The sequence below is a fragment of the Seriola lalandi genome, unplaced genomic scaffold (genome assembly GCF_002814215.2).
Source record: "Seriola lalandi dorsalis isolate HSWRI2012SDOR001 ecotype SW California unplaced genomic scaffold, Sedor1 jcf7180002054946, whole genome shotgun sequence".
In the NCBI taxonomy this organism is placed as follows: domain Eukaryota; kingdom Metazoa; phylum Chordata; class Actinopteri; order Carangiformes; family Carangidae; genus Seriola; species Seriola lalandi.
In genome coordinates, this window is record NW_019525497.1 from 1112953 (window position 1) to 1127150 (window position 14198).

At 39.9% G+C, this 14198-nt stretch overlaps 1 protein-coding gene across 2 annotated transcripts in view; it reads right to left on the reverse strand.

The window, feature by feature from the left end:
• The window catches only part of dmxl1 (Dmx like 1), a 54689-nt gene that overhangs the window by 15401 nt on the left and 25090 nt on the right, over window positions 1-14198 (reverse strand). For both annotated transcript variants that reach the window (XM_087170386.1, XM_023394225.2), the window contains exons 24-37: window positions 13941-14110; window positions 13208-13305; window positions 12889-13054; window positions 10682-10810; window positions 10388-10526; window positions 8577-9373; window positions 8106-8204; window positions 7458-7625; window positions 5259-5450; window positions 4473-4549; window positions 2292-2413; window positions 1253-1510; window positions 608-810; window positions 162-310 (exon numbers count right to left, since the gene is read on the reverse strand). In XM_087170386.1, the coding sequence (XP_087026512.1) occupies window positions 162-310; window positions 608-810; window positions 1253-1510; window positions 2292-2413; window positions 4473-4549; window positions 5259-5450; window positions 7458-7625; window positions 8106-8204; window positions 8577-9373; window positions 10388-10526; window positions 10682-10810; window positions 12889-13054; window positions 13208-13305; window positions 13941-14110 (2767 nt within the window). The remainder of the gene's footprint in view (window positions 1-161; window positions 311-607; window positions 811-1252; window positions 1511-2291; window positions 2414-4472; window positions 4550-5258; window positions 5451-7457; window positions 7626-8105; window positions 8205-8576; window positions 9374-10387; window positions 10527-10681; window positions 10811-12888; window positions 13055-13207; window positions 13306-13940; window positions 14111-14198) is intronic.

Here is a 14198-nt window from a genome sequence, read left to right on the forward strand (position 1 = left end):
CTGAATGTGGAGCAAAATTCAAAAAAGGCAGTGCAACTGAATACAAAGTCTTTGGCCAGTCACAAACAGCTGTGAAGATACGCAGGTTTACTTTAAGCAGCTTGAAATGAGGCGAAGATGAGACACGGTTTTCTGTAATATCCAATCCGTGCCGTCATTACCTGTATGAATTGTGGTTCGAATGCTCTCGTTGTGGAGAGTTGGGGTCAAACACATCTTCATATTCATCGCCATCTTCGTCTTCATCTTGACTACCCTGGCTCTCTTCTGAGTCATACACAATTCTGTTTTCTGATGGTGGCAGCAGAGGCTAAGAGACACAAGAACACAATAACAGCAGTGAAGAGGACAGACACACATACTGTTTTAGTTTGAAACAACAGAAAAACACTTTCTTTTTCTTTCATTTGCTGCTAGTCAGCTTTAGTGTGTGTTGAGTATTATGGCGGATTAATGCATCTAAATCATTACAAATTACCAGTGTATTTATATAACATTAACTATACGCCTGATGAACCCTGAATAAAAAAAACAAATATAAGCCAAGTTACACAGAATGTAAAGGAAAGGAGTCGATATAAAAAGGGTCCTGTCTTTTTTTTTTTACCTTGGCAATAAAGTAATCCCAAATGCTGAGCTCTGGCGGGACAAATCGTTCTTTAAAGATGGACGCAGCTTCTTGCTCCACTACAGGGACATGCTTGGGACTGGATGGCCCCTCCCGCTCTATCCCAGACTCCTCTTTGGATCCACTGCGTGATGACAGAAGCCTGAATCGTCTGGACTTCCTGTCTGAGCCACTCGGGGATGCTGGGGTGTCAAGAGAAAGTGTTTGTTAAAATACAATGATTTCAGATGCCATCACAACCACACACACTTGTGCACTTGTGCATTCAAGCTTGACATGTTTTTTCTTTTTTGCTAATGACAATTATGTCACCTTTAAACATTGAATCATTTTCCTAAAAAACAAAACACAACAAGAACAAATCAAACAAACAAAAGTAGTTCAAATTGTCTAGATTTTGTCATATAAACAGGAGTTGCATTCCTGCCAACCATTAAGGAGTAGCACAAGAGAGTGAAGGAAACAGCTTCCACACTAATAGGTTGATGGATTTCTCTATGACCTACAGACGGGAACTCAATTAATTTAGAAAGGACGGACTTGATTTAGCTACTGGGTCAACACCCAAAGAAAAAAAACCCCACACAGACAGACCGTCAAAAAGAAAACCACACAGTCACCCACCTGGTGGAGGTGTTCTCATGGGGCTGTTAGGTTTCTCTATGACGGGGATCCGGGCACCTCCTCCAAACACCGTCACCCAAAGCTTGCTGTTGAGAGGGTGGGCCACGATGCGAAAAAGCTCGTTGCTGGAGTGTGTGGCCATGCCGTGAACAAACAGACTGAGGAAGACAGCAGTCAGGATCTCACAGAGCAGCACAGCCAAGCCTGGCTGGCTCTCCTCACCTGCTGAGCTCAACAGCCGAATCAGGGAGGCGATGCCTGGGGAGAATAAAGGAGCGCAGAACGAAAAAGAAGAGATAAAGACTGTAGAAGAACTTCAAGTGTGTAAACTACAAGAACTGTATTTTTTTAGACATCAAATCTTTTGGCATTTGTGAAACAAAAAAGCAGGATACTAGTCTACTGAAAGCCACCTTTTTGTGGAATACATTCAAATATTTGATTTAAGATAATGACAATATTCTATATTTCTTTTCTTAGCAACACATTCCATGAGAAGACCTAATCGAACAATGAACTCATCCTACTAACAAACAATTTCCCTGTGTAGCCAGACCCTCATAAAGAGCATTCCTTGGTGCCATTTCCTTCTAAAAACTATTAAAAACACATCAGTGAGCCACAGCATTGTGCTAGGTGTCATGCTTCTTTATTATGATGAATAAGGGCACTGTATTTTATTTCCCACATCCAACATTTACCATCCTGCTGCCGTAAATACTTACAAGAGCACTGGAAAATAGTCCCCAGCAAACACAATATTTACTCATGTTTGAGTCCTGTTTGCTAGAAACTAAAAAAAATATCAAGCTCTTTAAGGAAATTACTGAGCCTTTATTAAAAATGACTATATATACCTGACCTGTTTTTAACTATTCAAATCTTCTGTAGGAATGAATCAGCTTGGAGCTTAATGCTACAGACAGGAAAGGGAAGTTGTACTAAGTTGTTGTTTCTTTTGGTTTTTTATTTGTTGACAAAGAGAAAAGTTTGTTTCTTTTAATTCAAGCCAAAAACGTATATGTTTTGGTTGATTTACCTGGCCACTGTGCAGGAGAAGTGTTGGGCTGCACAGACTCATCCATGCTGACAGTTCTGACTGGATGCTTCTGAGACAACAATACACTCTGATACACAATCCCTGTGAAATGGTTCACATGGCTGTGGGAGATGAAACAGACAAAAGAAATGGACCCCATTGAGTCAGTATGAGGGCGCAAAGAAAAACATTTATATTAAACATGAAATACTGCACTGAAAAGAGAAATTTTAAAAAAATGGGTTTGGTGGTATAAATTTATAATGTCCACATGTTTTATTTTAACTGTTTTGACTTTGTTATGAAGTCTGGGAAACAACAGTTTCTAAGAAAGAGGCATCATGAGAAGAAACGCTTCATGATGAAGAAAGCAGGTCCAGTGAACTTTAAAGCTTTTAGGCTTCATATGGAAATACCTGTTAGTTGTTTACTAGTAGTAACTAAACCAAACTGAAGTTAATGTGATAACAGAGACAGAAAATAGCAGAACATGTATTGGAAGAACACTCAACCTCCGCAACCTACATCCTGAAATACGTTTTAAAAAATTCACACCCTCGTTCACTCGCTCTCTTGCTCACACACTCAAGAGGAAGAAATAGAAGCACAAATTCATCAAACCAAAGCAGCGACACGCCCTAGGAGAGTTTATATCATAGTTACCATAACAAAGACAGTGTTAAATTAGAAATAGCCTTGCAAATTTAGTTAGGCCGTTCAACTCCCAGCAGTATGTGATAGATGGCTGCATGTGTGCATGTGCTAAGTAGCGGATGAGGAAGGTACAAAACCAAGTGCTTATTTAATCAAATTGGTAAGAGTTGTGTGAAGTTTGAAACACTAAGTTCAGAGAGCTTACTCTGAAAGACTAATAAATGTTTTCTTTCTTAGCTTACAAAATTCCCCCTTTTAGACACAAAATTTAATTGATACTTGCGATTCTATATGTGGTGTCACAGCATTGTGGCTTTAAAGGTCCACATCTTTTCAAGCACAAGTTTAAATAACTCCATACAACATCAAACAATTTGACAGAATGGTGACAGAAACTCACACAGCAGCACAGCTGTATGCCAAATGGGTTATTTAAAAAAAGAATAAAAGAATCCCACACACAGTCATTCACCCATCCAAGGTTTAAATCCTACTGGGTTGTTGATAAAGTGATTTGGAGTTATGGTACCTACGCCTCTTAAATAAACAATGTTCCTTCCGTCTGTCAAACCCAAAGATCAAATTAAGTATTTACAATGAGAATGATAAACAGCAGCCATGCAGCTCCCATAAATTATTCTCAACATGATGATGAAAACAGACAAGTGACTGTCATATTTTTGGTTAGCAAACTTCCAACATGATTTTCTTTTTCAATGCATTAAATCACATCACAATAGAGCTTTATAAAACCCGCCTAAGCCAAAAGCCTAAAGCATAAAGCATAAAGCAATTGCTAAGATGATTTTTCATGAACAAAACCTAAGACATCCTGAAAAGCATATTCCATTTTGGTATTACATTTGTAATGTTTGACTTGAACTGTATGTGTGCATTACCCTCTCATTATAAAGTATGCTTGGTTACCAGCAGTCATGTCCCTTCCCCCTTATTTCTTATTATTCTGCTCCAATAAGCCTAAAAACCCTCTAACACACAAACAATTGTAACCAGAGGACACAAATCAACATTATTTTTGTCAGCATTTTGTCTTTTAAATGCTAATGCTAAAAATCAGATCATTCATGACAGATAAATAATCCAGTGGCGGCTAGTGCTGTTAATGGAGTCGTGTCAGGGTGAATGTGGTGGAAAATGAAAAAGTTGTATCAAAGTCAAGCATCGCTTGAAGACATATTAAGAATTCAAGAATCTTGCTTGGAGAGATGCTGCCCTGTAGATACCCACTATGAACTCAAACCTTTTTGAGTCAGGTTGCATAAAGAGCTTTTGCAGAGACTCGGCTGAGACGTGCAAAGATTTATTTCCCTACATCCCCGAATCATTGTTAAGAAATGGATGGCTTGAAAATAGCTCATGGTTTATGAAGTGTAAGTGATGCGAGGCATGGGATCAGTATGAAACTGCGAATTACAGTGCTTTGTGAAACAGTCCATGTAACATGAAAGACTAGAGGGTTAACTGCCCTAAAAGAATGGTAATAAGTGAGAGTACTGAGACACTTACCTGTAGGTGTGTCCATCACACAGACACTGATATATACAGGCAGACAAGGAAGCAGCTAAGGTGTGCATCACATAGATCTGAAATAAGAGCCGTGATCAGAGAAAAAAAAAAACATGAGATGAGTGTTCAATTGAAGTGCACTTTTTTCTTCTACATCTATGTGAAAAGGGTGGTTTGATTTGACAAACTTTGACACTCTGCAGTTCTCTTCAGCTCAGCGGAGCTTCATAGCATCTTTCAGCTCATTGTTTCACGATTCACAACCTCACTGTTTTCGTTCACTCTCACTGCTCTCAAGAGCCAGGAGTTGATGGGAGATCAAAACAAAAGCTTACAGGAGAGTGAATATTGGACTTACATTCATCAAGATGATACAAAAGCGCCTTCTAATGACTGCTAATGCATCTGCTGGATGTCTAAAAATGCAACTGTCTGCTAACAAGTTAGCTGTATATCAACTCAAAACGTGATAATATATCAGTTTTGTATTTACTACTTTATTCCATTGCCCACATTTGGCCAAAAACGAGTGTTAACACATATGAACAAAATTAAATCTTTATGTCCACATCCTTCTTTAACACTCATACATAATAAAAACTTAAAAAACAATAATGTTTATATCTATATGAATTATTTCCTTTAATTGTTCAGAAACAAACATATCCTATCTCATTGAACACACCTCCTGGTATTACTGCTTGCTTTCAATAAAGAAAACATTGAAGCCCACTCTTAGCCATTTGGATCCAAAGAATAGATTAATGCGACCAGAGGCTGTCTCACCTCATTGTTAACAACATCAGGATGTGGAGGAGAGTCGAGTGCATTGATGGTCTGCAAGATGTCATGAGTCAGGTTGGTCAGGTACACGATGGGATTGGCCACCACTGTCTTTACGTTGGCTGTGCAAGCCATCAGAAGAGGGATAGAGGTGGGTTGGGAACTTGACGTCACCACTGATTGGATAGAGTCGTCCTGTGGGCAGAGGTCAGAGAGGAACATGTCAAATCATTAGACTATGCCTGCAGGCACACTAAACAGATGGCCCAATGAACTGATATTGTTGATCACAGTAAACTAGAATTACTGCCTTGCAGTTGTATCCGTCTGCTAACCAGCCAAGCTGCAGGAAATACGGTCATCATCTCTCTTACCTGAGTTACAGCATTGAATAATGGCCAGACGAGTTTTTGCAGAACATTTTGATGTCACAGTGAAGTTGACCTTTAACAATTTGGATTTAAAATGTCACCACTTCTTCATATACTATTAGATATTTATGTTAAATTGTGTCAGAATTAGTGTATGAATGTGTGAGCTGTGGCCAAGAAAGTGTTTTGTGAGTTCACAGTGACCTTGACCTTTGAACACCAAAATTTCATCAGTTCATCCTTAAGTCCAAGTGGACTTTGTGCTTAATTTGAAGAAATTCCCTCAAGGCGTTACTGAGATATTGCACTCATGAGAATGGGACAGATGGATGGACAGATGGACAAGCAGAAAACATAATGCCTCCAGCCCTGGCTGTCGCTGATGTGGAGGCATAATAAAAACATTCAAGTGTTTAATGTTCACAAAAAATACTCTTCATCAGACATCACACCTATAAACTGGGACATAACATGTACATAACCTACCGTCACACCACAGTAAACATTCAACTTTCTCATATCTTTTTTTAGAGGGTATAAGAGACAGCTAACAAAGAGAACTAGGAACTGAGCGTTGCTGCTTTGAACTGTGAAACAATATTTTCCTGAGTCGTAATAAAGACAGGACGAGTCAACTGCTGGAGTGTCATACATGATCCGGTACTTAAGAGCAGGATGTGTTTTCCAGTGTATGTCTGAATGACATTTAAAGAGCAAGAAAGAAAACACTACCAATGGAGGAGTCAGGATTTGTGCGTGTTTACTAGATTCCTGATCATGACTTTTGTTCATTGTGCTTGATGGATCACATTCAGTTGTCACTGAGTTCCTCAACAGAAGCTCCACACACTGACTGAAGTCAAGACAAAGGAGAAATCACAAAAATTTCCTCGACAACAATGGAGAAATTTGACAACCATGGGACCAGAGTTGGGACAACAGAAACTGCCTTTATTCCAAAATCAAAGTAAAAGAGAAGAAACACTCCCAGTGCCCATCAACTGTGCTATCATTCAAGTGTGTTGTTCCCATGCCAGCTCATTGAATTGTTTATCTCAACCTTCTAATAGTCAGCCTAAGGCAGGGCCTCCCTCAGGAGGCTTGGAGATTCAGCACAACCTGTCAACCCATTGTTGGAGGTGTGCAGGCAATCGCCAATGCACAATCGAGAGTGTGTGCGTGTGTGTCTTGGGAATCTGGTTGCAATAAGACAAGCTTTCAGATGGCTTCATGTTCGTCTTTCATTCGTACTTGGCCCCTCATCTGCTCATCATCCTTCCCTTCAAACGGAATATGTGATCACTTATGCTGTTATTAATTTACTTATATCCTCTTATTTGTGTCTGTGGTTTATTTGATCATTGTGTTTTTGTTTAATTGTAATAATCAATCAAATAATCTCATAATTTAATCTGTCTGTGTATATATGTGTATATATAGATATATATAATTAATTAATTGTGTTGTCGGCTATATCCAGAGCCTCTGAAGTGGGAAAAGGAAATAGTCAAACAAAGCATTTGTGAAACTGTAATTAACAAATCTTTGTCATTTTTTTTTTTTATATTCCTAATGATAAATAGATTAGTAAACAATCACCAAAATACTGCAGCACTAGTAAGTCATCCTACTAATCTCCAATATTTTTTTTTTTGTCAGTTAATTACTAAATGATTATCTGACAAACTGTTTGATCACCACCACCAGAAACCTAAATAGGCAGTATAGTTCTTCAGTGGAAACAGTTATAGAACCGGACTAACTTGGCTGCCACCAAAAAACTGTCATGCTCTTATTTATCAGTGGCCTTTGGTGTGCATGTCTTAATTACCTGGTGAGATTCTTGAAGCAACAATATGAGCTCCATGCGTACAGAAGCCAGTCCTCCACCGTGGGAGCCATGCAAGCTGCAGTAGCTCAGAAACATCCTCAATAAGGGCTGGTTACTCTGCAGCCAGTGTCTCCTGCTCCTCTGGCTGTCACCACGAGGGCTTCCAGGCTGAAAAAAACATCTTTCCTTTATTATTTTATGGACAAATCAATCAACATCCCTGCAAATATGTCAATTTTATTCAGCTGGCTAGTGATCAAATAAAAGCCCCACATTGGAATGCTAAAAGCAATAAACTAGTGGGTCGTTGAAATGTTATTTTATTTTCTGAATACACATTATATGTATTGTGCAAGGGTAGGTATGTATAATCAAGTTTGCTGCTGAAACTGAAACAATACTGGAGAATAGAGAAAATTTTATAGCAGCATGTTAGAAGGGTTTTTGTACCCAAACAACAACAAAAAAACCCCCCTGACCATCAGAGATCCAAGGAAGACTGGTTTGACTACTCTCCGATAGAACACAATTTTTTCAAACTATGTCATGACACACTGTGCTGTTAATTTCTTATTACAGCAAGTGTTGCATCGATTTTTCCTCATGAACATTCGACAAACTTAGGATCAACCAGCTAAATATAACTACCTGTTCCTCCTCCACCAACCCAGAAACAGGGGCATCACCCTGGACAGACAGCTCTGGCAGGCAGGGCTTGTAACTGCAGCAACGCTGGAGAGCCACCACCTGGGGAAAACAGAATTTCATCTTAAAATCAATTTATCAAGAAGGAATTTATCATTCATGCGTGGGAGTGGAAGCAAAACATTTCACCAAAATGTCAAACTGTTTTCACAGGAGAAGGCAAACAGCTTCATAAGAGAAAACCACTGGGGTTATTTCCATTATGAGGTTTATATGCACTGACACACAGAGATAAAATCTTTAAACAGTGAACATGAAGACAGGAGAGATGTGTGGGAATTATGCAAGTCATAAAAGTTTTATTGAGTGAACCTAAGGGTGCAGCCAGAATAATGCTTCACCACACAGATGGATAATATAACAATATTAAAACTAAAAAACTATTATGGGTTTGACTTTTGAGTGTGTCATTACCTCTCTTTCTAACCACTGGTAGAGCTGGTAACGTAGCTTCCCCCCATCGAGCTCATACCCTGTCGACAGCGTCCGCAGCTCATTGGTCAGAATCTTCAAGCAGGCGGTAAACTTCAGCTGAGCTGCCAAGATGTCATCAGAAGGCGCTATGAAGTCATTGCCGTCTTCACTGTCCTCTCCCGTCACCGTCTCCATTAGCGGCGACATGGCATCCTGCGTGTCCTGGAACACACTGCTGCTGTCTGCAGTTCTACCGCTCTTACCATTCTTAGTTTCTTCTTCATCCTCATAATCTTCTTCATCGTCTTTGTCACTGTCCCACTTCAGCTCCAGGGGCTCATCTGGAAGCGTCACTGACGGCTGGCTCCAGTCAAAACTTAACACAGAATCTGACTTACTGTTGGATAAGCTGTTCCCATCTGACTCGTAGCCATTCAGAGCCGGCTGAGCCCAATCTGGGTCTGATGCTTGTCCATTCTTACTCCCAACACTGAGTTCACCAGTGATGCCTGTATCCTCCTGGTTCAGGAGTTTGGAATGCTTGTGGACTTTGGGCATCTTGGAGAGGACTTCAAGTGCAAGCATGGGGCAGCCAGCGTGTAGGTGTGCATATGCAGCTGTGAAAAACAGTCTTCTCTCCTCCAGGCTAACGGAATCAGCCCTGCGACCCTCAGCGGTCAGGCCAACTTTAGCCTTGTCTGAAGAGCCGAAATGGCGACGAAGGAGGAGTGGGTGGGTACGGAGGTAGGTGTAAAAGTTGAAAACCTCAGGGTTACAAGGAGACACAGAAGAGGAACCTGTCATAGATAAAAAGAGACAGAAATGGAAATTACCTTTGGCAAAAACCAGCCACTTTTAGTGCTTTGACCACCGTGCGCAGATCAGACACAGAAATGCACAGCTGGACAGACTGAATCTTTGTTGAACCTCTTGGCAAACCTATGAGGCATAGAGCTACAGTATGTGAGCACTGATACACAGCCAAACTGCATTCTGTGATCACTTAAAAGGCGAGTAGAGGAGGCGAGTGGGAGTTTGAAAACTGACCAAATGGACAAAAAGGTAATTTTGTGACTTTAAGTTCACTCTTTTTTATCCAGGTATGAAAAATGTCAGACCGAAACACCTCATACTGAAACCCAGCCAGGACAGCACAATATCCATAAAGGAGAAGAAATATTTTCACCTTTCTATAGGTCTGTGTTTTTTTTCTCTCTGTAAGCATATTAGAAGTGCTTCGAGAAAATCATTTATGAAAGACATGGGATGATCTGGGTCTGGTTTGGCTCTTGAGTGAAAACGAGGTTCATATTAAGTTCAGTACTTCATCTATTCTTAAGGCAAGCCTTGTATATTTTCTTCAATTAAGTGGTCTTCTGTGCCCTGTAGGGTGCAATTACTTGTGCTATTTCACATACTTAAAAGACCAAAAATAGTTGCAAAGCTGAGACATTTTGTAAAAGCAGAGGATTTGACCTCAGTGTCATATTACAGTCTGCAGCACTTATAGTCCACCCCCGTTTTTACCTGCAATGCTGTATTCGACAGGCCTGCGATGTCCATAAAGTGAACAGGGTATTGAGATATTTTTAAAGCTTAAAAGAGTGCAGAATATATCACTAGGAAGTCAAACTGACTCAATTTTACATAGTTTCTGGCTAAATAAATCTAGCTTGTACTGAAATCATTAAATAGTGTCATCAATTAAGTATAAAAATAATCATTTCGGTGGTACACAGTACCAAACTGTACTATTTTTGTTTCACCTTTGCATTGAGGTAAATTTAAAAAAAAAAGCACTGCAGACCTACCAGAATCACATTTGCTCTCAGAGGATCCCGAACTGTTGCTATTAGCAGGCTGCTCAAGTAGAGTGTCCAAGGCTCTGCTGTAGTCCTCCAGGACCCAGTGAGCCATGCTCCGCAGGAAAGGGTCCTGGTGGGCTGGAATCTGAAATGTACAGAGAATTACAATAACTCTTTTTTGGTTTCTGCAGTGTATTAATTATCAAATGCTGGAATCAACCATGCTGAGTATGAAATGATACATTTTCACAGTAAAAACAATAGCTTGTGGACGCTGTGACATAAACAGCCTCTATGCACCTGTTTGTCTTGTCCCAGAACACGTCTCTGGAGGATTTTTTTGTAGGTGGATGCTGTCTCAAACTCAGACTCATACAATCTGGAGATCACCAGAGCCAGCTGTAGGTCCTGCATTTTCTCTAAACACACCTGGAGGAGAAGGAAATAAAGCACAGTCAGTTGGTAATTATAAAAAGATTTTTGAGTTATTGGCACAGGGCTGAATGGGGTGAGACAAGATATATGCAGACAAATAATGCATATTGTGGATACACACTAGTGCAGTAGGACATAATGATCTTCTGAAGTTACCGCTTTTCTTGTTTAAAGGAAAGAACAAAAAATAAAAAAATGAAACCCTGTGCTCACAGCAAAGAGTTGGTGGATATAGTTGAAGTTGTTCTAGTTGCTTGCAACTGGTAAGGTGTGAGGTGAATTTCAATGACACTACCTCCCAGCCAGAGAGACTAAAAAACAAAGTCAATGATAGCCCATTGCCTGGGTGACACTCATTTCCATAAAATGCTTAGAGAAGCTCCAGTTACTCACACAGATAAAATAATGTGACTCATTGCTTCAGGGACTTTCTAAACAGAAATAACCTTGATGAATAAAAGGTTAAGTAAACAAAATGACCTGAAGCAACCCTCTTAATATGTGAGCAAAACGATGGAGAGATTTATGTTTTTGTTGGTTAACACAACAGCCATTCTAAAAATCATGCATAAACACATTAACTAACTAGAAGGGCACTTATTTGAGCGCATATACCAAAGCCAAACCATTCTTCTAATGTCTGTCTGGCTTTTACAATGAACAATAAAAGGAAAAAGGAAGTAGTTCTAAAACATAAGTGATTAATTTGACACCATAAATATGTCAGATTTTTATGCCTCCGCACTGGCGACAGCTGTGGCGAGAGGCGTCATGTTTTACCATCCCATTATCATGAACGAGATATCTCAGTAATGCCTTGAGGGAATTTCTTCAAGTTTGCTACAAATGTTCATTTGGACTCAAGGAAGAACTGATTATGGTGGTCAAAGGTCAAGATCCCTGCAACCTCATAAAACACATGTTTTTGGCCTCTTGAATGTGATATCTCAAGACAGCCTTAAAGGAATTTCTTCAGATTTTGTACAAACATTCAGTTTGAGTCAAAGATGAACTGCCTAGATTTTGGTCGAGGTCAAAAGGTCAAGGTCACAGTGGCCTCATGTTCTTGTGAACATGATACATCAGGCATGCCTACATTCTATCTACTACCTATATTTGCATTATTACCTCTGCCAAAGACGTTATGTTTTCAGCTATGCAGGATTAAGCAAAAAGTACTGAACCAATTTGCACCAAACTTGGTGGAGGAATACGACATCGGCCAGGGAAGAACCCATAAAATTTTGGTATGGATCCAGTTTAAGGGGTAGATTAAGGAATTTTCCTTAACATTGCGAGATAGCCCATTTTTCAACATTATTGTCAGTTTCTCAGAAAATAATGCATGGATCTTGATGTAAAGTAAAATTATCTGCGATTGAATGCCTCCACCACCCAGTCCAGTTGCAGGAAATATGGTAACAACCTCTCCTTCTGTTCCTGAGTTACAGCCTTAGATAGTGGCCACAGTGACCTTGACCTTTGACCTTTAACCACAAAATTCTAATCAGTTCATCCTTGAGTCCAAGTGGACATTTCTGCCAGATGTAATGGAATTACCTCCTGACATTCTTGATATCATGCTCACAGGAATGGGACAGATGTGAGGTCAAAGTGACCTTGACCTTTGATCACCAAAATCTGATCAGTTTATCCTTGAGGTTAAGTGAACGTTTGTACCAAATTTGAAGTAATTCTCTCAATGCGTTCCAGAGATATATAACATTCAGGGGAATGGGACAGATGGACGTGTGTATGTGTGTATGGACATTCGTACGTACGTTCAACCTGAAAACATAATGCTTCCAGCCATGGCTGTTGCCGGTGCAGAGACCAGAAATACTGGTGACATGGTCTCTTTTTGTGAATTTGGTTTCTCTGCTTTTTACTGTATCAATCACTGCCCTTGACAATGAACTTTATAAATAAAAATTAGCAGGACTTGGTACCTGAATCATTTTATACCGAAAGCAAGGTCTTTCACTTAGGTTTAGCAGGTTAGCAAGTGGTAATTGCAGCTGAAGGAACAAGTGCTTCTCGCAAACAATGTGTCAAGTCTATTTTCCACTTGCCTCAACAGCATCCTTAAGGGAGCCAGCAAGAAGGAAGAAGGCTGCAGAATGCTGGAACCGCTGTTTTCCCAACAGAGAAAAGGCATTTTTCAGTGCTGCTTTCCTCCACCGGTCCTCGCTGAAGTTGTTGCGGAAAAACTCAGTCATTTTGGCATTCTTCTGAGACCTGGAGAGAATGACGTTATTCAAAACAACAAAACTGCTGTCATAAATCTTCAGTGATCTGACATAATCTTTAAGTGCAGTGGCAAATGTTGAGCTGTATGTGCATGTGTGTGCACTTGTATTTCATATGCAAAATCATGTCAGTTCTGCTTACCTGTACAATCCCCAGACCACAGCCTTCTTTTTCAGTGCAAGGTAAAATATAGCTGCATCCAGAGGATCATTGCTTCTCTGAAAAGAAGCCTTGGCAACCTGACAAAATAGAGGAAAAAAAAAACATTCAGCTCAGGCCTCCTCAGTCTACAGTATACAGTCTTATTCACAGAACAAGTTGTAGCTTTATGGGTCATTTCAGGGAGTAGTATGCTGTATTTTATAGCAACCTCAGCAAAATCCCACTTTCAACTACCTGACAGCACTTCATAAATGAAGCAATCAATATGAAGTGCATAGGGCTAACACACTAATGGCCAACCTTCAAAGCCTCAATGTGTAGAAATGAAAGAAAAGTAGATGTTTTAGCATTGTCACTTGAAAAACGACTAAAACCACTTATCAAAATAGTATCGATTCATTTCCTGTGGATAGACTTTCAATTGTAGTTTCAAATATGTGGAAAAACACCAGATGTTAAACCATTTCAAAAATGCATTTGATGATTAAAATAAGGCTACAATAGCTAGCATGAATGCAAACTTAATGTTAAACTGAACTCCACAGAGGCACTGTCCTTCCCATTTCATATATACGTCCTCTTTTACTCTGATTGGCTACTGACTGAACAACCTGCAAAATTACTTCAAATTAGACAATCTATTTCAACAAAACTGGAACTGGCTCACTATTTAAGATTTGAGCAAAAGTACTAATGACATTAACTGCCTCACCTTCTCAATGCACCTTCGTAGCTTGTTGGTGCTCCGCAGCCACCAGCCCACGCCCATGGAGCGGAGCTCAGGCCAGGTGGGCTCTCCCTTCTGTAGGGCAGGGAGCATGTTCAACAGCTCCTCCTCGGCTTCAGAGTGGAAGGCCCAGGCATAATGACATGTTGACAGTCCTGTAGAGAAGAAAAGGACATGTGGAAAATGAGGAATGTTCAGTATTTCATGGGGAGAATATCAACTGCAGATATACATCTAACAAAA